This window comes from Trichosurus vulpecula, chromosome 4 (genome assembly GCF_011100635.1).
Source record: "Trichosurus vulpecula isolate mTriVul1 chromosome 4, mTriVul1.pri, whole genome shotgun sequence".
NCBI classification, from domain to species: domain Eukaryota; kingdom Metazoa; phylum Chordata; class Mammalia; order Diprotodontia; family Phalangeridae; genus Trichosurus; species Trichosurus vulpecula.
This window is the reverse complement of record NC_050576.1, coordinates 167,935,023-167,960,662: the sequence shown is the minus strand read 5'-3', so window position 1 is coordinate 167,960,662 and position 25,640 is coordinate 167,935,023. Positions and strand designations below refer to the sequence as shown.

Here is a 25,640-nt window from a genome sequence, read left to right as displayed (position 1 = left end):
TACCATAAACGCGTCCAGGAGGAGAGACTGGGGGCTGAAAGGTCCAATAGACAGGAAGGCAAGGGGGCGCCGCGGGGGGCAGGGGTAAAAACCTGTATTTCTGGAGTGAAGACCAACCTCCCTCCCCTCTATCAGAAGTGCTATTTTCCACCCACCCCAATTCCCAGGCCCTCCCCAGAGTCCAAATGCCCCAATTTGGACTGTTCCATTACTCCTTATTCCAAGGGGGGGGTAGAAAAAGTGAGGAAGTTCTCCCCCCAACATCCCTCCCTGCAAAAGGAAGAAAGAAAGAAAGAAAGAAAGAAAGAAAGAAAGAAAGAAAGAAAGAAAGAAAGAAAGAAAGAAAGAAAGAAAGAAAGAAAGAAAGGAAGAAAGGAAGAAAGGAAGAAAAAAAAAATTCCAGCCGAGTTGACGGTTTTACTGGGAAACATGATTAAAAGCTGCTGCAGACAAATCCCTCTCTGGAGCCTCCAGGTCCATTTTTAAACCTTATTAGAGTTTTGTTCCCTTTTCAGTTTTGGCAGGATCAGACTCCTCCCATCCTGCCTTTTCAGCTCTTGCCCAAATGGTACCCTCCCCTCTGGGGGTTTGTGGATTACTGAGGCGCCTGTGCGTGTATACATGAGTATGAGAGACAGACCCTGAGAGAGAGAAGCACCCAAAGTAGAGATCGGATCGCAGAGACCGGCTGGTCCAGCTTTTTTCTTTTACAGATGGGGAAATGAGACCCAAGAAAGGTTAATTGAGTTGCCCGAGGTCACACATATGGCAAATGGCAGAGACAGTATTTGAACCCGGGTCCTTGGAATCCAAACTCTTCTCTCAGAAGCACAGAATTTAAGAGTTGGAAGGGACCTCAATGGCCATCTAGTCCAACTCAACATGAAAGGAATCATGATATCATAGCATACCTAAAAAGTTAGTCTCTGCTTGCAGATTTCCAGTAAGGGGAAATCCAACAGGTCTCAAGAGGCTAGGATTCCACTTTAGGATATCTCTAAAGGTTAGGAAGATTTTCTTAACATTGTGCCTAAATCTCCCTCTCTGCAACTTCTACTCAGTGTTTCTTCCTGGTTCTGCCCACTGGGGCCAAACCCAATTAATCTAATCCTCCCATCCTTTTCCACTAAACAACTATGAAGTGGCATTGGTTCATAAGCACAGCCTTTTGTAGTTGTTCAGGCTAGGGTGCAGGAAACTGGAGGGGAAAAGGCTCAGGAGAAGGAATAAAGGGACCCAGAGAAGTAATGGCCTCCAACTAGGTCAATTCCTCTTTAAAACATTAGAAGCCCCGGGCCTTTTGGATAAAAAATGCCATGGAAACCAAAGGGCAACAGAATTTGGCTGAAAGTTCAAATCTGATGAGATTAAGGATTCTTAACCCGGGATTTACAGACCCTCCCCAACAAAGGGTCCATGGAAGGATTTCACCTTGGAGGAAAACTTTATTTTCACTAACCACTAACCGAAATTTAGCATTTTCTCTGATTACTTAAGAACATTATTTTCAGGAGGGGTCTATAGGTTGATCCAGTCTGCCAAAAGGATCCATGACACAGAAAAATTACAAACTCCTGAATAAGAACTCCTAATCAGGGAAGTCTTCAGGTAAATCAACAGCTTATGCCTATTATGACTCTTACACCCGCTAACGATTAAATTCATAGTCAAAGAGCATTTATTAATGTTGTCTATTCTGTAGAATGACAAACGATCCAACCTTCTGCCTTCAAGGAGTTCACATTCCACTGAGTAATATAATTTAAAAATGAAACAAAAGAAAGCAGAAGGGGATAAAGGTTAAAAAAAAAACTGAGACAATGTGCTAGGAGGGCAAAATGCATTCACAAAAAGAAATGGATCATGTGTGGGCTTTCATGGAGGATCACAGGCCTTGGAGCTGCAAGGAACCTTACAGAATACCTAGCCCTCCTCCCTCAATTGACAGAGGTGGCCCATGAAGAAAAGAGAATTTCAAGGAGGAAAATGTTCCAGGCTAGGGGAATGGCCTGCTCCTATGTCCTGAAGCGGACAAAGAAGGAAGGATAAGATGGGGAATACAGCTAGGAGCCCAGTTTGACTCAAATGTAAGCTAAGTAAAGCAACTGTGTGAACTAATGTTGGTAAGGTAGGTTGGAACCAGACTAGGTGTCCTTAAATGGCAGGCTAAGGATCATACATTTTATCCTATAGACAACAGAGGGCCTACTGAAGGGTTTTGAGCAGAGGAGTGATGTGGTCACATCTATGCCTTGAGAAGATTATTTGGGCAGCTGTACAAAGGAGTACAGATCTCAGCTGCAGAGAAGATGTCACCCTGTATTGGTAGAGGAAATTACCAATACCTTCCCTATTCCACTGAAATCACAGGTCTGGTCCCTATCTACATCTTACATGAAGGATGGATTGGGAAAAAGAAATACAGAAGGTTATAACAAGAGCCTAAGCCAATGGTCAAGGTCCTAGGGTGGTAGCAGTGGGAGTAGAGAGAAGGGTGATCCAAGAGAATCAACAAGACCTAGCACTTCACGTGCCACAATAATTTTGGGAGGGTGGGGAGAAGGGAAGAGTCAGAGATGATCCAGAAATTTTTGACTCAGTAGCAGGAAGAATGCTGGTACTATTAATAGTTAAAAGGAAGTTATTAAAAGGAGAAGAGGATGAATTCATTCTGAGATGTGTTATGCTTAATTGACGACATCTGGGTGGAGATGTTTGGTAGGCAGCTGGATACATGGGTCAAAACTCAAGAAGAAAGATTGGGGTTGGAGACGTGGTCATCCAGAGGTGATAACTGAAGGATGGGAGTGTACCAAGTCTCCAATGGAGAGAGTCAGTTTGGAGAGAGAACAAAAGACAGCCAAGGACAGAACCTATGGGGACACCCCCACTTCAGGGGCAGGAGGAGGGAGATAGACCATTGGAGGAGAATGAGAGAAAGTTGTCATTCAGACCAAGCAACCAAGATCATGGAAGCAAAGGGAAAAGATGGCGTCAAGGTGTGATTAAGCTTATAAATTTGAGTATACTTAGAAGATAATTTTCTGTCTTTCCACTTGACTCGAAATCAACACAGTTTTTAAAGCACTTACTATATGCCAGGTACTATATCCTAGGTTCTAGGGATACAAAGACCCTGCCCTCAAGAAGCTTATATTAGATAAGCAAGTTCATATAAAAATATATACAGAACAAATGGCTGGGCATGACCCTTTCATTTGGTTGGTATAGGGAACTCAAGATGAGGAAACTCTGTACCGGTGCACATGTGCACTTTCTGGTCTTAGAGATTTGTCTGAGACACTATGAGGTTCAATGACCTGCCCTGCCTGGGGTCACAGCCACTACGTGGTGAGAGACAGGATTTGAACTCAGGCCTTCCTGACACCCGATGCCCAGATCTCTAGCCATGATGTCTTGCCATTTCTCATACAAAATAGACACAACATGAAATAGTGGTTAGGGAAATGATGCGGCCTCAGAGTTGGAAAAACTTGGGTTCATGTGCCACCTCTGGCTGTGAGCTTAACCTCTCAGAGTTCAAAGCACCACACTTCAGAGAAGGGAGATGGAGTTCCTTGCTGCCAGCTCCCTACACCAACGAAATCACAGGGCTAGTCTCTGTCCTTCATTAGGAGGCACTTGATCTGAGGGATCAGGAAAGGCCACCTTCAAGAAGAACAGGAACCATGCTTTTATTTATCTTTGTAAAGAGAGAGAGAGCGAGGGAGGGAGGAAGGGAGGGAGGGAGGGAGGGATAGAGAGAGAGAGAGAGAGACAGAGGGAGAGAGAGACAGAGGGAGAGAGAGACAGAGGGAGAGAGAGAGAAAGAGAGAGAGGAAGAGAGAGAGAGAGACAGAGGGAGAGAGAGAGAAAGAGAGAGAGAGAGACAGAGAGGGAGAGAGAGAGAGACAGAGAGAAAGAGATAGAGAGAGAGAGACAGAGAGAGAGAAGGGAGAGAAAGAGAGACAGAGAGAGAGAGAGAGAGAGAGAGAGAGAGAGAGAGAGAGAGAGAGAAAGAGAGAGAGAGAGTCAGAGGGAGAGAGAGACAGAGGGAGAGAGAGAGAGGGAGAGAAAGAGAGAGAGAGAGACAGAGGGAGAGAGAGAGAGAGAGAGCTCGAGGGAGGGAGGAAGGGAGGGAGGGGGAGGGAGGGAGGGATAGAGAGAGAGAGAGAGAGAGAGACAGAGAAAGAGAGAGAGAGGGAGAGAGAGAGAGGGAGAGAGAACCTAGCTTCCAGTAGGGGCTAGGTAAATGTCTGTAAGATCAAGTTGGATCCCATTTGTCAGACATGCCCTTGAACACACGGGGCCCCACTCTAGCAAAGCCCGAGAGATAAATTCACAAAAAAGGCTGCATACAGGATTTGATTATTCCACTGCAGAAGACGATCTCTCCCATTCCTTTAAATCCTGGTTTCTCAAGTCCTGCTGGATGTTTACAGAATGTTACCTCCCCCAGGGAGGGCACGCCGGCAGCCCACACAGAGAAATACAGTACTTGGAAGAGCCAGTCAACTGAAGATTCATTTGAAATTAAGATAAAGCCTCTCCGACGTCTCTTGTGGGGAAATTTGAGATGTATAACAATTTGGCTTATACACAACGTTCCAGGAACACATCTGTTGTGTAAAGCGAGGCACACCTGCATTGCCTCCCCCTTTTCTCTCTGTCTCTGTCTCTCTCCCTCTCTCCCTCTCTGTCTCTCTGTCTCTGTCTCTCTCTCTCTCTCTCACTCACACACACACACACACCCGAAGCAGCAGCAGCAGCACCACCACCACACTAGGTTCATTTCTGTCTGTGTAATGTGTGCACAACAGATACAATTAGATCTTCTATCCTCAATATCCACAAAACTGCCAGGACAGACCAGGGGCCCTCCGTGCCATGGCAGATAACCGAGTACTCCCCAGGCCTACATCTGCAATACACATGAATTAAGATTTTCCAAATAAAATGCTCCTTTTTTTAATGGGCCTGCCAGAGCCAGATTGGAAAATAATGAGCTTATGCAACCTGTGAGGGGCGGGTCCCTGGATTCAAGGGGGCCCAGAGGCAGCATCTCTGGGGCCAAAGAGCTCCACCCCACAGAACCCAGGTCCCTGGAAATACCAGGCACTCAACTGGAGGCATGAGATCCCCTCCCCTTCCCTCCTCCCATGCACCATTATCCATTTCCAGACTACAGTCTATGCATGATTATGCATCACAAAGATAGGAGAGCAGTAGTGCAGAAAATCCCAAATGGTGGATAATCCAAAAATCACTCCCCCTGGCTTGGGCATCTATTAGCTGATTTTTCCCACTAATAATACAAAATGACTTGCCCAGTTATATTTGGCAATGCCTAACTGACTTAGCTAGTTTGAATTCCCTGGCTGGAGGGGGAGAAAAGAAAGCACAAGAACTCTTTTCATGATGAAATCTGTCTCAAAGAATCCATATGAAGCATAAGCCACGTATACTCCAAAAGGAGACCAAAGGCAGAAAGTTCTTACATATGCCAAAATACTCATAGCGACCCTTTTTGTGCTAGAAGTAAAGCAAATGCTCATTTACTGGGGAATGGCGAAAGGAACTATGGTACCTGAGTGTGATGGAACATCCCTGCACCATAAAAATAACTATGCAGAATACAGAGATGCATAGGAAGACTTCTATGAACCGATACAAAGTGAAGTAATCGTAAGGTAGAAAACAATAGATATCATGACTACAACTACATAAAGAGAAAGGACAGTAAGAAAAAATTATAATTGTAGTGACCAAACTCCCCCAAGGGAAGAATTGAGAAAATACATCTCCCTCCTTTCTTTGTTGACTACGGGAGGGGTGGTGGGAGGCTCTGTGGATGTGGAATGTTGCATATACTATAATGCATTGGTTGGTTTTGCTAAACTGCTTCTTTTTTTTTTCCTTTCTAGTCTTTGTTATAGGGAGTGGCTTACTAGATAGGAGAGGTGGGGAGGGATATTTTTGGAAATGAAGTCAATAGAAAAACAAAAGAGACGGATTCAAATAAAATTTACAAAAGGAGGTTATACATCAGGACAATTAAACACTGCATTTGAACAATGCTTCCTTGCTTTCTAAAGCCCTATGAAATGGATAAAGGCAATATTCTCCCCCATTTTGCAAATGGGGAAACTGAGGCACTGAATGGTTCAGTGACTTCTGGGGTTCTCACAGTAAAGTGGACTCTCTCTCACATGGAGCTCAAAGTTTTAAAAATGAATGTTAAAAATTGTTTTTACATACAACTGGCAAATAAGATATACAGGCAATGGTGTATAGAAGTCTATCTTACCCTACAGGAAAATAGAAGGGAAGGGGATGGGGGGGGGCAATGATAGAAGGGAGGGCAGATTGGGAGAAGGGGTAATCAGAATGCATGCCATCTTGGGGTGGGGGGAGGGGAGAGATGGGGAGAAAATTTGGAACTCAAAATCTTGTGGAAGTGAATGTTGAAAACTAAAAATAAATTGAAAAAAAATCTCAAGCTCTCTCTCTCTCTCTCTCTCTCTCTCTCTCTCTCTCTCTCTCTCTCCAAAATGTCATTTTATTTCTCTGACAAATCGTGGATGGTACTCCATTAAATCCTCAAGCTTGTTTGTTGGGTGGATATAGTGCCTATCAAGAAAATGAATGCAAAAAAAAAAAAAGAGGTACCATCTTCCTTAATAATGAAACTTGGAGAATAAAAGTCTGGAGAATGGCATGCTGATGCCCAGCCCAGTGATCTCCCACCCCTACCTCCCAGTGCCCAGAGAGTTAGCTTGCCACCAGTCAGAGGTGAGACCCTGTCTCTTACATGCCCAAAAGGGTCCAGGTGGTTGTTGGTCAGTTTCAGCTTCTGGAAGGAAACCAGCTGCCGCATCCAGTGTGCCCCCGTAGCTGGAGAGTCTGGATGCACGTACAGTCTTCCTGGCATCGCAGGCTCTGCCTTTCCTGCCACCATCCTGCCAACACAGCAGTCCCCACATTAGGGATCCCCTGCCCCGAGTTAACTGTTGAGTACCAGGGAACCCCAGAGGGGACCCTGCTCCTAACCCACTTTGAACAAAACCAGTCAGTCAATAAGTGTTTATTAAGCTCCCACTATGTGCCAGGCACCAGGCTAAGTGCTGGGGCTACAAAAAAAGGCAAAAGACATTCTCTGCCCTCGAAGAACTCACAGTCTAATGAAACAGGTTTATGAACTAATTCTCAGAAGCTTGTATCAGAGGAGGCAATATTCAAGGGTCATATCAGAGGAGGTGATGTTCAGGGGTCATATCAGAGATGATGTTCAGGGTTTTTGCCCTTCTATTACCTTGCTACGTGTTTTTCTCCAAGTAGGGGAGAAGAGGAGGCCTATGGGATTGGTTTCCTGCACTGACACACACGATCATTACTGATACCCAAAGCTAGTGATAATTCAGATTACAAGCTTGCAGGAGATCCAAGGAGTTTCCAGAGACTTGTCCTCCAAGCCGGTCAGTGCTTGGCGCTTGAACCTAAGTCCAGCTCCAAGAATTAGCTCAGAATCAGCTGGTTATAAGATGACAGTGCTGGAAGAGGATTTGAAAATCAGCTCATCCAGTCCCACTCTTTTACAGCAGAGGAAACTGAGGTTCAGAGAGGTTAAGTAACTTTCCCAAGCTTATATAGGGGAAACGTGGTAGATGATATCTAGGGTCTTCTTTCCCTATCGAGAATAGAAAGAGAAATACCCTCCTGCCTCCACCACTATCTTCTCCCATACAGAGAGTCCTCCACTCTCTTGCCCTCACCCGCCCACCCATTCTTATACACACACACATGCACAGTGCATGTTTGTCCATAGCTGTTTGCATGCTGTGTCCTCCACTAGACTGTGGCTTCTTGAGGATAGGGACCATGTTTTTACCTTTCTTTGTATCCCCAGTGCTTAGCACAATGCCTGGCACATAGTAGGTGTTTAATACATGCTCATTGACTTGACTTGTTGATTCAACCTGACATGCATGCATGCACAGACAGGCATATTCAGGCATACACACACTTCAAAAATTCAATTTATTTCCTTGGCAAGCCTTATTGGGAATTCCCTCAGACTCAGGCTGTAGAGCTAGATGAAATCAACATTTGCTATGGGACCAGTCAAGAAAAACGAATGGAATAAATGAGGTATGACCTGGAGAAAAGAGGCTGCTAACCTTGCCCTGAGCCCTGAGGGACATAGGAAGTGTTCAGTCATACTTCCTGATGAGAAGCCACTACAGATTCAGCCCTCCTTCCCAGCAAGCTCTACCCAAGAGTCTCAGTAGTGCGGTCAAAATTCTTTGCTATCCACTTGGCCAGAAATCCTCACTCATCTTGGCTGAGTGGGCTGGTAGCAATGTAAAAATATTCCACAATTGGTCTCAGTTTTTCTCATCTGTAAAATGGAGTTGTTCAATCATATCAGACTCTTCATGACCTCATTTAGGGTTTTCTTGGTAAAGATACTGGAGTTGTTTTCCAATTCATTTTATAGATGAGGAAACTGAGGCAAACAGGGTTAAGCGACTTGCCTAGGGTCACATAGCTATTAAGTGTCTGAGACCAAATTTGAACTCATGAGGATGAGTTTTCCTGACTCCAGACCCAGTGCTCTGTGCACTATGGCACCACCTAGTTTCCCCGTAAAATGGAGAGGTTGGACTAAATTGCCTCTGATGTCGCTTCAAAGACTAAGCCATAGAACTGAAGTCAGAGGACCTGGGTTCACTTCGGCTGTGACTCTTTCTTTTGACAAGTCCCTGCCTTGCTCTGAGCCTTAGCTCCCTCTGAATGTGAAGGTGTTGCAAAGAGCACCGAATTTGGAGACATGGAACTTGAATCTGAACCCCAGGCTTACAATTTACTACCTATCTGACATTGGGAAAGCCACAACCTCTCTGCTGCCCGATTTCTCTAGTTATAAAATGCAGAATTGGACTAAATGACCTCTGACCTCTGATGCTGACAGCTCTAGATTTATGACCTTCTATCTCCATGACCTTGAAGATCCTTTTCAGCTCAGAATCTATCATAGTACAAACATCTACATCCCTAGACTTATAGGTGGGAAAACTGAGTCAGAGCAAAGGAGCAGGTCTAAAAGCAGGGCTCTTTCCCACCCAGGTGGATTTTACTTTGTTTTGGGAAATAAAAAGTGACATGAGGAAATAAAGATTGAGTGGACAAAAACCAGTATGTGTCAGTTGTAAATGATGAGATTTCCCAATGAAAGCCATCTCCATCCTTCTCTACAGTCTTAGATAACTGGTATCAGCATCTCTTGTCCTATCCCTGGCTTTCCTTTCCCTCCCAAGCCTCTACCACCCTCCAAATTCCCTTCGCTTAGCCATGGATCCTGTATGATTGTGGGACTTGAAACCGACTGCTAGCCCAAATATCATTCACACCCCTATTCTGACCCTACATCTTTTCCCAGAGTAGGCAAAAGGAAAGAAATGAACTTACTCTACTCTCTCTCCCCATCTGTGGTGGACCAGGGCAGACTAGGAGTACAGAGGCCAAGAGTCAGGAAAAGGGAAGAAGGAACACAGGACTCTGAATAATTCAGACAGAATATCCAGGAACTCTCTAGAGTCCCTATCAGTTCAGGGAGAAGATAACACAGCTGGGCTTAGGATTGGGTAATACAGGAAGGGTCCCTGGCCTTACCATTTGTTATCACAGAATTTATATCGGTGGTCGTCTGCTGGGACGATGTCAATCAGCAAAATGTACTTGGTCTTGGGGTTCATGCCTGTGACCTTCACCTTGTAGCTGGGGAACATTCTCCTAGGAGAAAGCCAAAGGGAGACATGTGAGGAGGCAGGTAGAGAGCGGGGAACAGAGAAGGAGGAGGAAGAGGATGATGATGATGATGATGATGATGAATGCAGGGCTTTAGGAAGAATGAAGGGGAGAAAAGGACTGGGAGGTCTTTGAGAAAGATAGATAGATAGGGATAGATAGAAAGAAAGAAAGAGAAAAGGACTGGGAGGTCTTTGAGAAAGATAGACAGATAGAAAGAAAGAAAGAGAAAAGGACTGAGAGGTCTTTGAGAAAGATAGATAGATAGATAGATAGATAGATAGATAGATAGATAGATAGATAGATACATGCTTACACAATCCCCCAAGATCACTTGCATGCCCACCTCCCAGAGACACAGCTTCCAATGGCTGGGAACCACCAAATGAAGCACAGAGTCAGGGCCAGGAGGGAAGGAATGTCAGATGCCAGATTTATGGATCTCAGGTTTATCTGAATACTAGAGGACTTCAGGAGGGGTGGAGTGGGGCAGGGGACCTTGAAGTCCTCTGCTAGTCCCAGGGAAAGGTTTAGGGCTCATCTATGCCCTCAGGGTCACTGTGAGGCCTCTCAGATCACACCAATCTTTGTGCCTACAGACAACTCTCAATTATCTACAGGAACGTAAGAAACAGCAGCTAACTAGCTGTGTCACCCCGGGCAAGTCACTTAACCCTGATTGCCACCAAAAAAAAAATCAAAAGAAAAAGAAACAACAGCTAAGTTAACACACCAGTGGGTAATCATTTTAAAATTTCTATTTAGTTTCAGAATATGTGAAACACACACAGGGGTCTGAGCCCATAGCAATTCCTCCAAATCAGTGATTGAGTTATAAGCTACAGTCTTAGAGAGTTGCCAGAGACAAGAAGAGGTTCTGTGACTTGCCAGTGGTAGCATAGCTAGTATGTGTCAGATGCAGGATTTGAATTTGGGTCTTCTAGATTCTAGGTCCATCTCTCTATCCACTTCACCACCTGGTTGCGTTTTGATCCCTTATGCCATGCTGCTTCTTATGAAATTACACACATAAACACATGGAAGGATAAAGACCGGACTTGTGATTTTGTTGAGATAGGGAATTCCTGGGTGAGAAAACCCCCTCCATCAATGCAGGTCAGGATGTTCTCAACACCTTATAGTCTTAATGAGTTGCCCAAGCATGGAGAGGTTGACTAATTTGCCCTCGGCCACACAGGCAGTATGTGATGAGGCTGGTCTTCTGGATTCCGAGACCAGCTCTCTAGCCACTACATCAGGCTGCCATGGATAGATAGGTAGATAGATAGATAGATAGATAGATAGATAGATAGATAGATAGATGGATGCATAGATAGATAGATGATAGATAGATAGATGGATGGATAGATAGATGGATAGATGGATAGGATAGGATAGATGATAGAGAGATAATAGATGGACAATAGATGATAGATAGATGTATGTTTATATGTGTATGTATAGATTTAGAGTAGATTAATATTCTCACTTATATTTTGTTCAGACCAACATGAAAATGGTTATACCTTCCTTTAGCATGGATATATGGACAGACAAGGAGACCAGCATTTGAAGGAGGGTGTCATAGGTCTTCCCAAGACTTTAAACTTGCCACAAAGGATGTACAAAGCATCAGTAGTGGGGGGGGGGGGGATTGAATAGTTCTGGTCACCTCTTCCCCCACTCCTCCATCTCTACTCCAAGCTCCTGGAGTGAATGGGGAGCTGGAATCATGCATGGAAGCTAATGTCAACAGAGCTCTGTGGATCTGAGGGATCAGGACATTGTTATCAGGCAACTGACACCCTGAGCAGTTATCTGAGCTCTAGAGGACCCATTTCCTTCTTTGACTCATTAAAAGCATCTTGTCTTTAACTCTGTCTGCTGTTTCACGTCTTTGATGTTCTACCCAGGGCCATGGTCAGCCAAGACCCAGTTTTACAGACAAGAGAAACTCACCTTCCCCCCCACTGCACCTCCTCCCACACACGGTGCTATCAATGGACAAAAAGAGCCACCTGTTTCCTGGAGTAACCAAGGCTGTTGACTTTGGTACGTCCAGCTGCCTGGACTTCCAAAAACAACACAGAGGGCTGAGGTGTGGATGGAAAGCAAGGATGGACCAAACATGGGGGGTATTGGGTCTGCTACTAGGGCCTTTGGGGAGACCACATGGAAGAGCTAGAGGGAAAACTGGACAGGGGGGAAATAATCATACTGGACCTATAGCCAGTGCTGTTGCCAGTATAGACAGACAGGGTAAGTGAGCTTCAATGGATGTGGAGAGAGAAGAAAGATAGACGAAGTTCCAATTGCAAGCCTAGGAACTTTGCAAATGCCTCAGATGTCAATCAAATGCATTTTAATATGTGTAAACTCTCAGCTTCCTCATCCCCATGTCCAGAGTGAGAGGAAGTATGTGAGGCATCCTGAATGTCCACTCTTGCTTCAAGTTCAGACACACCCCTGCCTTCTGGTGTCCTCAGAGGCACATCTGGGAACCTGGAGTTGCTTCTGCTCTGAACTCCTCCTCTGGTGGTCTAGGAAAAAGGGGTGGGGGTATGTAAAGCTGAAGCTAGAGTGAGGAATGGAAGGGATCAGTGACTGAATGGAGAGGGGCAGACAAACCCATTCCCTGAAGGGAAAAGAAAGGGATCTTGACACCTTTGGGGCTACCATTTTGTATCCACTTGGGGAGCGACACACAAAATGGGGGCATTTTAAGCTGTGCTCAGGCCTCAGCCCCTTTTGCCAATGCCCTGCATACATTCCAGATGTTTCCCGTGTAATTAGTCTGGGCGGCAGCGGGGGGGGGGGGGGGGGGGGGGGGGGGGGGGCGGAGGGAAGGGGGAGGATTGCTCTGAGCCGCCATGCATTCAGACCCTGAGCTGGATTGAGGGAGGGAAGTCACCTCTTCCCTCTTTAGTTTGCCAATTCCCCAACAGGCACCTGTACAAACACAGGACCCTCCTCAATCAACCCAGGACCTGCTCTACTTCTGGGACAGAGAAAGGAGAAAAGAGGGGAAGAAGGAAAAAAATGGCAAGGCTTCCTACATTCTCTAGCATCCTTTGCTAAGGGGGACTTAGGAATGACCTGGAAAGATTCAGCATAAGGAGGCCTGTGGAATGGGTTTGTCGAACAACGAAGAAGGAAATGATCCAACCCAAAGGTACTCTCTGGAAAAGGCCTGCATCTGTCCAGATCCCTCCTTCCCTCTGTTCTTGCTACACCTCATCTCAGCTGCTAAAGCATCCTGGCTGACTTCACTAAGTGCTTTTTAAAAGGCATTTAAAGAGCTGGGGCTCCAGCCTGGCCAGTGTACCAGGGCTGGATGTGTCTGCCTTCAGAGTGTCCTGTGACTAGGGCCCCTTCAATAAATACATGGAGCCACAGGACGATAACGTATACACATGAAATTCTTGACTGATAACAGCCCTTGAGAGGTGTTGCTGGACTCTGGGGCTCCAGGAATGAAGGCGCTCCATGGTCTATCCCCATCTACTTCGATTCCCCTCTTCCTACACCAGCATTGTCCAGGGCTTTCTGGGGGAGCCTTGCCAGGGTTATCTTCTGGAATAGCTGGGAGAAGGAGTAAGGGAGGCTGATGAGGGATCTAAAAGGCCATATTCATTTAGTGTGGGGGTGGGGAGGGAAGAGGTAGAGCTAGATAGTGCACTACGCTTCCATAGTAGAAACAGATTTCTTTTTCTCCTAGTAGAATCTCATCCCACATCTATGTGGTGGGGAGGCAAAGGCAGAAGGGGAAGGGAGAAAGAAGGGAGAAAGTGTCCTTCCCAAGCATCACAGTCAGGGTCATGATCCTCCCCTCCATCCTTTGCCAGTTTTTTTTCTTCTGGTTAGGGAATGAATGTGACCCCTAATAAACAGATAGATGCCAGTGATGGAGTCTCTGTGGGGAGGAACTGCCTTAGATACCTACACACACTGTGTTAATCTGTGTTTGGTAGCTAAGTCAGACAAACCCTCTCCCAGGTACCCTCCTACTCTTGCTTTGACTGAGATGGGAAATGGTGCTGTTGAAAAGGGTATGACCCGGGGCAGCTAGGTGGTGCAGTGAGTAGAGCACAGGCCTTGGAGTCAGGAGGACCTGAGTTCAAATCTGGCCTCAGATGCTTGATACACTAGCTATGTGACCTTAGGCAAGTCACTCAACCCCAAGTGCCTTGCCTTCCCCCTTCAAAAAAAATAAAAGGAAAAGGGTATAATTCCTCAGCTGGCTGCCTCTAAGTCTTCTTGCTAGGATCAACTTTTATTTTGGATAGGGACTGTAATCAGAGGGAACTTCCTAGACATGAAAAATGTATTTATTCTATTAAGGTTTCCTGAACTTGGGATTATAAGACCTCAGTCGGAATCCCAACTCTTACTTGATCTTAGACAAATCACTTCACTACAGAAGGAATCTGTAGGTCTCACCAGACTTCCAAAGGGGTCCCTAATATAAAAAGCTTAGGAACCTCTGTCTTAGGTAATTTTTTTTCTTTTTTCTTCGGTCTTTCTCACTAGCTTTTCCTTCCTTCTTTCCCTCCCTCCCTCCTTCCTTCCTTCCTTCCCTCCCTCCCTTCTTCCTTCCTTCCCTTCTTCTTTCCTTCCTTCCCTTCTTCCTTCCTTCCCTTCTTCCTTCCTTCCTTCCCTCCCTCCCTCCTTCCTTCCCTCCTTCCTTCCTTTCCTCCTTCCTTCTTTCCTTCCTTCCCTCCCTCCTTCCTTCCTTCTTTCCCTTCCTTCCTTCTTTCCCTTCCTTTTTTATCTTCCTTCCTTCTTCCTCCCTGCCCTTCCTTATTCCTTCCTTCCTTCCCTTCTTCCTTCCTTCCCTCCCTTCTTTCTTCCTTTCTTCCTTCCTTCCTTTCCTTCTTCCTTCCATTCTTCCTCCTTCCCTTCCTTCTTCCTTCCATTCTTCCTCCTTCCTTCCTCTCTATCTCTGTCCCTCTCTCTCTTGCTCTGTTTGTCTCAGTCTTTCTCTCTCCAGGTAGTAGTTATACTGGCTGATCTACCGACACTACTTAATTTTGGACAAATCACTTCTTTTTCTGAGCCTCAGTTTCCACATCTATAAAATTAAGAGTTTAGGCTAGATGATCTCCATGGTCTCTTTCAGCTTTAAAAAAAAACAAACCAGAAAAAAAAAGTCCATAATCTAGAATAATCTACTAGCCTCCTTCCAATGGGGGAGAGCCAATTACCAGAGTGCAAAGGACCTTATTTCCATTTAATCCTAATACCTTGGCTTTGGATTCCTTTTTCTTTCTCTTCATTCCCTGTAGCTAATTAAACTAATTGCTTTGTCCCACAAGCAACAAATGGTTACTTGGTGGAGCACAGTGTGGAAAAGGCCTCAGTAGAGGATACCTTAGTTGGAACAAGAAGGCAAGAAAAGTGAGGTTCGGTCTATTCCAGGGACTTCCCAATCCCCCAAAGTTAAGGCCACAAATTTTGGGGAAGCTACCCTGTTTGCCTCAGTTTCCTCATCTGTAAAATGAGTTGGAGAAGGAAATGGCAAACCACTCCAGTATCTTTGCCGAGAAAACCCTCAAAAGGGGGTCCCGAAGAGTTGGGCACAACTGAAAAAACACCTAAAGAACAACTAGGAGCGAGAGTCTACAATTCCTTTCTGGCCTTTAAGTCAGAGAGAGCTAGTCACTGACTGGTATGTTTTCTGGGCAGTCTGACTATGCAGAGGAAGGCATTTAAAGGTGGTAGAAAGAGCTGGGAATGAGAAAGCCTGTGTTCTGCTCTATTCTTCCATCAATCTTAAGCAAGAACTTTCCTACTTTGAGTCTCCATTTTCCAAACCGTCAGATGGGGATAATGATATTCATGCTACCTGTTTGACAGGCTACCGTGATGACCAAAGATCATGTGTGAAGGTACTTCCCCAAAAATGCTACTATTACTTATGCCTTATGAGATGCACCCAAATTCCCCAGCCCAAGAGCAAATGAACAGGAAGCTCACTGTCTCAGGGTGAGGAAAAGGAAGAAGGAGGTTAAATCATTCAGCAGATGTTCTAACAGGAAGAAAACGGTGGGATTTTCTTTCCAATGGACCCAGCCTCAAGAAAAAGCTCCTCCTCTTTCCCAAGCCCCCTTCCATCTGGGCAGATGGAGTGCTTCCCTCTGCACCGTCACTGAAACTGCCCAGTCAGGAGCATAAACAAGCGAATCCAGGCCCAGGGAGGAGATGAAAGCTGGGCTCTCCCCTCTGATCACCAAACAAGCTCTAAGATGAGTGAGTAGTGCTGACGAGCACAGGGGCCTTTATCTATTTCATGTTCACAAATGGTTTTAGAATGACCTGTTAAAATAAGCTTCCTTGAGGCCTCCATGGCAGGGGCTGAGGGAGAGAAGAGGTCTGGTGGGCATTTGGGCAATACATTTCACAGTTGCAAATAGAAAAGGCCACTTTATATGCTGAGGCTGCCAGAGGGCAAGAGGGGTAGGATTCTGTTGGTACCGCTTAGGCCAGAATTGGGAAGAATGATGACAATATGGCCATCCCAGAGGATTTAGAAAAGCATAGAACCCTAGAGTGCTAAGGAACTTCAGAGATCATCTGATATAACTCTTACCTGGAGAGGGAAAGATTGAAAGAGACAGAGAAAGAGAGACAGACAGAGACAGAGGAAGGAAGGAACCAACGAACTAAGAAACAAAGGGAGGAAGGAAAAGCCAGAGAGAAAGAAAGAAGAGAAAAGAAATTCTCTAAGATGGGGATTCTTAACCTTTTGACGCTAGGGACCCCTTTGGAAGTCTGGTGAAGACTATAGATCCCTTCTCAGAATAATTTTTTTTTAACTCAACTGAAGGAAATGTGAAATTTCAGGTTAGTTAAAATAAAGGTATAATTTCCTCCACCCACACTCCAAATCTATGAGGTCCATGGACCTCAGGACAAAAACCCCTGCTCTAAGACATTTTTCATTGACCTTGCATAAAAGGCTATTATTGGCAAATCCATTTCCTTGATACTCAGCTCCTAGAATCAGAATCATCTCCCAGAACCTCCTAGATTCTCCTTTCTCCTCATTCTACCAGCTAATATCCCTGTGTAAGTGCCCAGGGAGACCCCAATAACCACCAAACTTTCATTTTAAACATTTTCTTTCAGAAATAACTCAGCTGTGAAAACAACCACTGGCCAGGGTGCCAGAACCTGAAAGAAACCACACTGGTGGGGATTTGGAGTAGGTGAGCTTATGTATAGGTAAAATTACATTTCTATAGCATTTTAAAGTTTTTGAAGCATTTTACAAACATGACCTCATTTCAGCCTCAAAACACTATGAGGTAACCACTACAGTTATTATTGTCGCCCCATTTTACGGATGAGGAAACTGAGGCAAAAAAAGGTGAAGCGACTTAGCCAAGGTTATACAGCTGGTAAGTGACTTGAATTCATGGGAGCGAGGCTGGGGTCCAAAATGAAATCATGCCTTTCCTTTCTCCGTTGGTCTTCATAGGAATCTGTTTTCAAGGGTAGTTCCTCTGACTGGCCGGCTCTGTGAGGTGAGATTCGAAGGGCTAGGGATGACAGGAGTGAAGACCTCAGGGCTGAGGATAGAAATGTGGAATAATAGGAGAAGGGGAGCGGACAGAACGGCAACAACTACAGTAGAATAGAACTATTGTGTCTAAGAACAATTGCAGAGATCATTTAATTCAGGTCCATTTTTTTTCCCGGAGAAAAATGCTCCCTGATTCCTTTAAGTCGTTTTAAGGAAATATGTCCCCCTCCCCATGTTCGTTGGCGGGGCGAGAGAAGGAGAGTGTGGAATAGATGCTGTGGGGCGGGGGATGGCGGATAGAGGGAGAGAGTCAGCTGGTTCTCTTAGCTCCCCCACCTTTTGGTTGTAATGGTATTTCCTTCAGATAGACTCGGGCTTTCAGAAAATACTTTACCGGAGATCAAAGCGCTGTCTCTCCGGGTCCCACTTTCCCAGTTTGTCCAAGCCCTGATTTCTCTTATCACCCACGCCACTGGGCTCTGACGCTGTGTATACAGAGAAAGGGCAGGAAGCTTTGAAGTGGGGGATTAGTCTGAGTCAGAGCCAGGCCTCGGAATAACAAACAATGCAGGTTCAACGCGAGTTCTCATCGGTAGTTCATTTTTCAGCCACAAATTCACTGTCACTAACGCAAGCAACATTGAACTCAGGCTATGGGGATGAGAGAACGAAGATTTATCTGGTGGCAGAGCCAGGACCCCAGGACAGGGAGGTCAGGCAGTTAGGAAATTTTCATTTGGGGACGTTTATATTTAAATTTTTGTGAAGCTCACTTTTATCTGAGTTTGGGAGAAAATGCTGTTTCTCACACACACTGCTTCTCTGGAGGAGGTGAGGGAGGGAAGGAAGGGGGCGGATAGAGAGAGGGGGAAGGAGGATACGAGGAGGCACGGTGAAGAGACTGGGTAGTATCAGGGAGAGAGGGGCCGAGCGGAAATTGGGTCGGGGGGAGGCTCCCTTTCTCCCCAGATCAGAGTCATCTGCTTCTCCCAAGAGCAAGTAAGGAGGTAGAGGCTCTGGCTGGCCTTGGTTTGTTTTGTCTTCCTGAGATCATTTGTTTATCCCTTCTACACCTGCCTAGGATGGTTCCTTCCCACTTTCAGACCTGGTCATGGACCGCTCATGCTGTGACTGCAGCTTTTTATCAGCGAGATTATTGTCCAAATAGCCACAGTGAGAAAAATAGACTCATGAAACCTTCAAAGGAATGAAATAGGAAAGGGCCCCCTCTACTCTCCCGCCACAAGTAGCAGGAAATGGGGACTAAAAAGGATTCGGGCTAGGAAGATATTCAAGCTCACCTTGTCGGCAAATCTGTCTCCACTGCAACCTTTTCCTCCTCCAAGGAAGACAGAAACTTCTTTCATTCTCCCCCTTCTAGAGAAGAGACTATTAGGAGACCTAAACTTGAGCCCCAGCCCTACTTCCTGGCTGTGTGACCAAGAGAAGGTCATTTCATCTCCACTGGATCTCCACTTATTCATCCATGAAATGGAAAGAATAAGACTTGCACGACCCATTTCTAATGAATGCTATGAGGAAATCACTTTATCAGCTCTAAGACCCTAGAACAGAGGTTCTTAATCTTTGGGAATGAGGTTATGGACCCTCTTGGAAGTCTGGTGAAGGCTATGGATTTCTCAGAATCACGTTTTTACAAGCATAAAAGAAAATACATAAGATTAAGAAAGCTATCAACATATTAAAACAAACAAAAAAACAAATCAAGAGATCCCAGTTTAAAAACTCCTGCCTCAGGAAAGTAGGAGCTACTATAATTATGACCTTTATTTCACAATGCTTCAGTGCCAAGTGCATGCACAGGCAAAGGAGGCAAAGTCTCCTGCCCAATCTACTGAACTGGGCCGGCACCTTCAAACGATTTGGGTGAAAAAAAAACCCTTTTTAAAAAGTCAAGCTTTTAAAAAATCCTTTAAAATATATTTGTGTCAACTCTCCTACTCTACTTATCCTGCCTAGGTGCTTATCCCAGACAGGAAAGATGGTGCAAAAAGATTTTGCAAACAGATTCTGGGACTCCTGATATTTCTTGCTGGAAAGTAGGAAAGGTTTATTATAAAAGGTTATAGTTTTGATAGGGTTTTTTTTTAGTAAGGATTTGCAAAGATTTAAAATGCACCCTCAATAATAAAACAAAAACAAAACTGGAAACAAAATAGGCACCTAGTAGCTAAGGAATAGCTGAACAAATTATTCAATATGAATGTAATGGAATATTACTGCACTAGTAAGAAACACAAATCTGAAGAATTCAGAGAAACATGGGAAGACTTGATTGAACTGATGCAGAGTGAAAACAGCAGAACCAAGAGAATGATATATATGTAATGACTATAATAGTGTAAACACTGATGACCATAAAAAAGCTGTCTAAGATGAATTGTAATGAACAACCTAGGGTCTGGATGATCAACAAGGAATCTTGTTTACCTCTCAGTAGAGAGGTGGGGACTAAGGTTATGGAGTTTGGTATATGGTGTCAGAGTAGGTTGTTGTGTTGGCCTTTCTTAAATGTTTTTCCTTTGTTAGGAGAAAAGGTTAGGGGGTGGGACTTAAGAGAAAATGATTGGTGTACAAAAAAGTCAAGAATGAAACTTTTTAAAAAAAAATCTCATTCAGAGAGCATTTGCAAAGCTCTATATAAGTGTGAGTTACTATCTTGAGAGGGCTGCAGGTGGGGGGATGAGAAGAGGGAGTAAGTGAGGAGGAGCTAGAATGAGGGAGGTGAGTGTCTTCTCTGGGAAACAGGAGCTAAGGGGGAGCACAATGAAGAGGAATGAGGCCAGTTAAATGACTTTTTTTAATGAGAAGATTTACGGCATAGATAACTTTCTGTTGGAAAAGGAAGGGCTTCCCCCACCACCACCCCCTTCTCTGACCCATCAGCAAGAAGGAAAATTTTTATCATCACAACCACTATTTACTATTGTTATTATTCTCAGCTGCTCATCCCTGAACTTCTGCCAGGCTCACTCACCAACATCTGCCTAAAGCTGGAAGATCTCCCCTCTCTGAGCCCTGGGGCTACTGGCAGACAGAGCAAACACCTGTGAGAGCCACAAGGATCTTTCTTCCTTGAAGTTAAGGTGTCTGGAGCTTTAACTGCCATCCAGAGGTGCAGGCATGCTGAGAATGTTCCATCATTCAAGCAATCCCAAGCAATCTCCCCATGAAAATGTCATCTTTAGCTACTCCCCTAAAAATGGGCAATCCTGGACTTGGACTTCTTGTTCCTCTCTCCATTCACTATCCCTAAAGCCCTATCCCTGAAATGGGACAGATTGAAACATGGAGAGAGGCTCTGCAAAGCCATGGCACAACGATTAAAACTTTTTCCCCACCCCAGAAAGGCCACCAGTTGTGTTTCTGCAAAGCCCCTCTACGACTGAAACACTAGATTTCCCCAGATTAAGCATTTGAGAAGGGTTGCCTCAATATGGAAAGAGTGTGTATTGGGGTTTGGGAAGAGGGGAGTCAGAGGAGGACAGCCACTTCTGCCCATCATTATCTCCTGGGCTAAAATAAAGAGGAAAATTGAGGCTGATAATAAGGAGATGGGTTAGGAGCAAGTAATTTTCCGACTCCCCTTGAAGGGAACACACTCTCGTCTCAGCACTAAATAATAATAAACGATGATGATGATTGTAACTCATATTGATAAAGTACACTTACAAAGTGGTTTACACATACATAATGTCATTTGAGATGTGAAGATTTGGAACTGTTTTCCTGAGTTATTTCTGAAATTTCTTTGCACAACTAGGGAAAACATCATTACAAAAGGGGGAAAGACTAGGTTTTGCTATAGTAACCAATGTTACTGCTGGTATTACTACTACCCATGCCTCCGTTTAAAATGGGGGAGTTGGAATTACCAGGCAAAGAGATAGTTTCTAACAAACTCTGCTATTGAGAAGGGGGGAATATGGGAGGTCTGAACCAGTGTTTTCAGATTGACTGCACATCGGATCTATTGCTCCCCTCACCCCTTCATTTTGGTCCTGCACACGTAGTCTGAGTGTCTCTTCCCCTATCTCCCTGACTGTCTCACCCTCCATCTCTCCCCCCTCATCTCTGTTCTCTTCCCACAGACACCATCGCATTTTAAAGATGTTTCCACTTTATAAATCACCCTTCTGGCAGCCGCCCCGAGATCTGCTTGGCCCCCACCCCCTATCCCCTACCACACACCCACACCCCATCGGCGCCTTTGCCCCAAGGGGGAGGGAAAAGAAAGGAACACCCTAGGGTAGCCCCCCAAGCCTCTCATAAGTAGGTCGGGAGGGGGGGTTACTTCACTAAGAGAAGAATGGCACTCTGCTTAACCTGCCCGCTGGTTGACTGTCCGTCCCCCTTCCCCAGCACCTGCCTACTGGACAAAAACCTTACAGATGAGAGCGGAGAAAAGTCCCAAGATCTCTCCCCTCCCGTCCCGCCTACACGGGACCATCTCAGGGGTATCCCAGGTTCCCTTCCTTCTGCCTGGAAGCATCTCATTTAAATCTAGAGAACCTGAAGCCTCTAGGAGCTGGGGCTGGGGTGGGGTGCGGCAGAAGAAAATCAAAGTCCCCTTCTCTTCCTCCCCATGCTGAGTCTGCAGCAGCTGGAGGGAGATCTCGAGGTTGAAAGGTCTACCCTCTCCAGAGACTAAAGAACTCCAGAACTGCAGGCCCAAGAGTCCTGGGAGATATTTGCATGCCGTTTGCATAGTTCTGTCTGTCTCCCACCGTACCTAGCGGATTTCCAGTCCGCGGGAAGGAACGAAGTTTTTCTAGAAGACCTGGGGCTGAGGCCTGCATCTAGACAGTTGGCGTCTATAGGGTCCTAAGCTGCTACAGCTTAATCCTTGGCGGGCGTCGAGAGTGGGGTTGGGGGGGGGGGTGCGGAGCGGGAGGTTGAGGGATAGGGTGGTTAAGATTTGAGCATATAGTTCCATTTTGGGCGCTCAGCCCAGGGCCAAACTATCCCAGGGCTCAGGGGATGAGGGAACATCGGTCTCACAGATCTGACCCCTCCCTATGTAAGACTAACTCTCCCAACCTCACCCTCAAGATCTCCAAAGAATACTCCCACAAAAACTGACCTGCCGGCTTTGGTAATTATCATCTCGGTCCCCGCTTCGTGAAATTTCTTCCAGAGTTCCTTCTCGTGCAGAGTCACCTTGATATTCTCGATTGTCTGGGGGAAGCCGGGAGAGGACAAGCAATCACGCGGAGCCCCTGCTCTGGGCTCCCTCCCCTAGGAAAGCCGGTGATTCCAGAGGGGAGAGGAGGCCTCCACTTTTCTGAGCTAATCAAAATTCCTATTTTCAGTCTGGCCTTCTGGATAGGGAATGGGGTCTGAGAGGCTTAAAGGCAAGAGGCACCCTACACCCAGCTGGAAGGGGGATTTGAAACTCAAGAATCCAACAAAGGTAGATGGGGGTGGGAGGTGGGGGGTGGGGCGAGACCCAGGTCACCAAAGTAGTGTTTGGGGAGAGTGGGAGGAACGGATGGTGGTGACTCGCCCCTTTTTTCCTGGGGTGAGGATACACGCGACTTTCCCCCTGAAAACTGGAACTGGGAAAGAGGAGGATACCCCGACATCCTGCGGGCTTCTTGTCCCACTCTATGGGACGCTCAGTAATTCTGATCGCCCCTCTCAAAGCCCAACTCTGCTCACGGCTTACTGTTCGGTCTGGCTCCACACCAACGAAGACTCGGAACTGGGGCTAAACCGATTGCATACTGCAAAATTTCGGAGCAGGTAACCTGGTCCTCAGGAATCGATTCCTCTGATTTATTCCCCCGATTTCAGATTAAAAAATAATAAATGGACGAGTCATTTTAGAAATTTAATATTTCTCCCTCTTCGTTTTTGTATGCATATGCATAGTATGTACTTATATGCACAAAATAAACACATTTAAAGCCATTTTAGAACCCCCCAAGAGTGTCTGAGCTCCTTGAAGGACTGGAAACAAAAAGGAAGAGCGGTCCCGACCGTCGCTTTATTCGAACGCATGGGACAGGTGACTCCGGCTCTTGGGAAAGGAAAAGCCGGAGTCAGGGGTTTCCTCCGAGCTTCTACCCTTTTTAACGCGGCGTTTGCCAAAGATATTTCGCACCCTGGCGAAATTAAATCGTTAAATTTATCTGCCCTAAAAATCTGGATTTTTTTCTTTCCGTATCTACCAACGCGTCGGGTTACCCAGGAAATTAGAAGAATGGGAAAGCGAACACAAAATGCTCGTTGGGTTGATGCGCTCCTTTGTCCCTGAACCTCCTGGAACACTTGTACAGCGTTCGATCGAAATTCAACACAATTGGAAATTAGAAATTTGAATGTCTGGAGGATCCGAAATTCTAATGTTTACAGGATTTGAAATTAGACCGTCTACGAAATTCGAAATTCGAATATCTGTGGGATTCGAAATTCAGGCCAAGGGCGATTCTTCTAACGGGCTAGTCAGCCTGAAAACCGGGAACAGTTTGCTTTTCTCCTCCAACTCTCTTCCTCTTCTCCCCAAAAGGCTTGCATTTTCCTCTCCTCCAAGCCTCCTCTCCTCCAGGGAGCCTCAACCTGTGGCTGGTGTTCCTCGCTGAGAGGCCGCTTCCTCGACCTGAGGCCCTCCCCCCATTTTGCCGACTAGTTGGTGTTGAGACCCAAGTGGGCAGTGGCCGGGATGCGGGAAGTGGAGAGGGTGGAAAATCAAGAAGGCACAGACTTCCGTCCCATCCCTGGTCTCTAGTCTCTGGGCCTGGATACCCGAGAAGTCTAAAAAGTCCCAAAGATCTGGGAATCTCGGTCAATAAGGCAGGACCCTATCTGACACAATTTGGCCAGAGTTTAAAGCTTTTTTTTTTTTTTTGGCTGAATTATCCAGGCACCTAAATCATTGTGTCTAAGCACGGATTCCGCTTGAGAGAACGAATTATATACCACCAAAAAGGGAAAGGGAGTGGGCACTACTAACGGCCACTCCTTGCCCCCACCCCCACCAAAGCCCCGGGGGGAAGAATTGCAAACAGCCCCCGGCCCTGGGCTGCCCATAAAAGCAAGTTACAAAGCAAACCAGACCCAGCCGATAGAGCTAGTGCCCCGCCAGGCAAGGGGCCCAGGGACACTTTGGGGGTGGGGGGAAGAAACATTTAAAAGCCCGGCCATCTGGGTCTGGGACAGTAAATTCTTCACTTTTATGGGCATCTCGGGAGAGAAGGGCTCCGCTCTGTTTGGAGCCCGGATTTGGGGGGAGATCGGCACCCAACTCAGATCAGCCCTGGGTGTTTGCGTGCGTGTGTAAGGGCATGATTGTCCTCTGATTGATAGAGTTATGAGAAGGTCCTATCTACAAAGACACAAACACCAGGACCTCCCTGTCCCAGGTACTCTCCCAGATAGACAAACAGAGGCCTCTGGGCCTCTGGTGGACCCTGGCCCCATTTTCATCCCATCAATCCCAAGCAGCCCATCCCAGTTAAGCCCTCAGTTCCTACCTGCTCAGCATCTTGGCCCTGGGGGCTGCTGAGGGGAGTACCAGTAAGGCCCTGTCCACCCAAAGCTGGCTCTGGAGCTGAGGCCTGCTCGCCATGTGCAGGGGCTGGGGCTCGGAAGCCCTCTTCACTCTCAGAAAGGCCCTTGTCCTGAAGCATCTCCTGTAGGATATATACAGACACAGAGCAGAATGTGACTTTAGAGTCACAGTGGGGGTCCTGTGACAGAACCTGATGGCCTGGCCCTGGTGGTATAGGAACCTCCTAGCACCTGCAGGGAGCTGCCCTCTAGCTCATGTGGCAATACTATATCCAGAGCCCCTCCTCTCCTGTCCCACCTCACCCTGGATATGTGTGCATGATCTCTGTTCAGCATCTGGGTGTCTACATCCCCAGCTCTGTCCCTAGCTTTGGTTAGCTCTTAGCTCCCCATATGCCTTTGTCTTTCCCAGTTTCTGTGTCCAACTCCAGTCCTAGTCCCATCTCTGGTACCCAGCTCCATCCTCTTCTGCCCCTTGTCAACTGTGATCCTGCCCCAGGCTGAGGCACTCCCACCAGCAGCCCTGATTTCTCTGACTCCAAATCCTGAGTGTACTGTGACCTGCACCGAGAGGGAATATGGCACAGACAAGCAACTCTAGCCAGAGACAGGTCCTCAAGGTTGGGGAGTAATGACTTCAGAAATTGAAGGGTTCACTTTGCAAACAGACAGAAATGGGAAACCTATATTTCATTTTCCAGTAAAACACCCCAACCAGCCATTGACAGATAGTGGTAGCAGATAGGACTAGACTGGACCCCCACAACCCAGGCCC

At 46.1% G+C, this 25,640-nt stretch overlaps 1 protein-coding gene across 2 annotated transcripts in view; it reads right to left on the bottom strand.

Annotated features, from left to right (window-relative positions):
• The window catches only part of TBX4 (T-box transcription factor 4), a 44,839-nt gene extending 19,855 nt beyond the window's left edge, over positions 1 to 24,984 (bottom strand). For both annotated transcript variants that reach the window (XM_036757259.1, XM_036757258.1), the window contains exons 1-4: positions 24,846 to 24,984; positions 22,437 to 22,572; positions 9,673 to 9,792; positions 6,812 to 6,959 (exon numbers count right to left, since the gene is read on the bottom strand). In XM_036757259.1, coding sequence (XP_036613154.1) covers positions 6,812 to 6,959; positions 9,673 to 9,792; positions 22,437 to 22,572; positions 24,846 to 24,984 — 543 coding nt within the window. The remainder of the gene's footprint in view (positions 1 to 6,811; positions 6,960 to 9,672; positions 9,793 to 22,436; positions 22,573 to 24,845) is intronic.
• Positions 24,985 to 25,640: the final 656 nt, after the last annotated feature.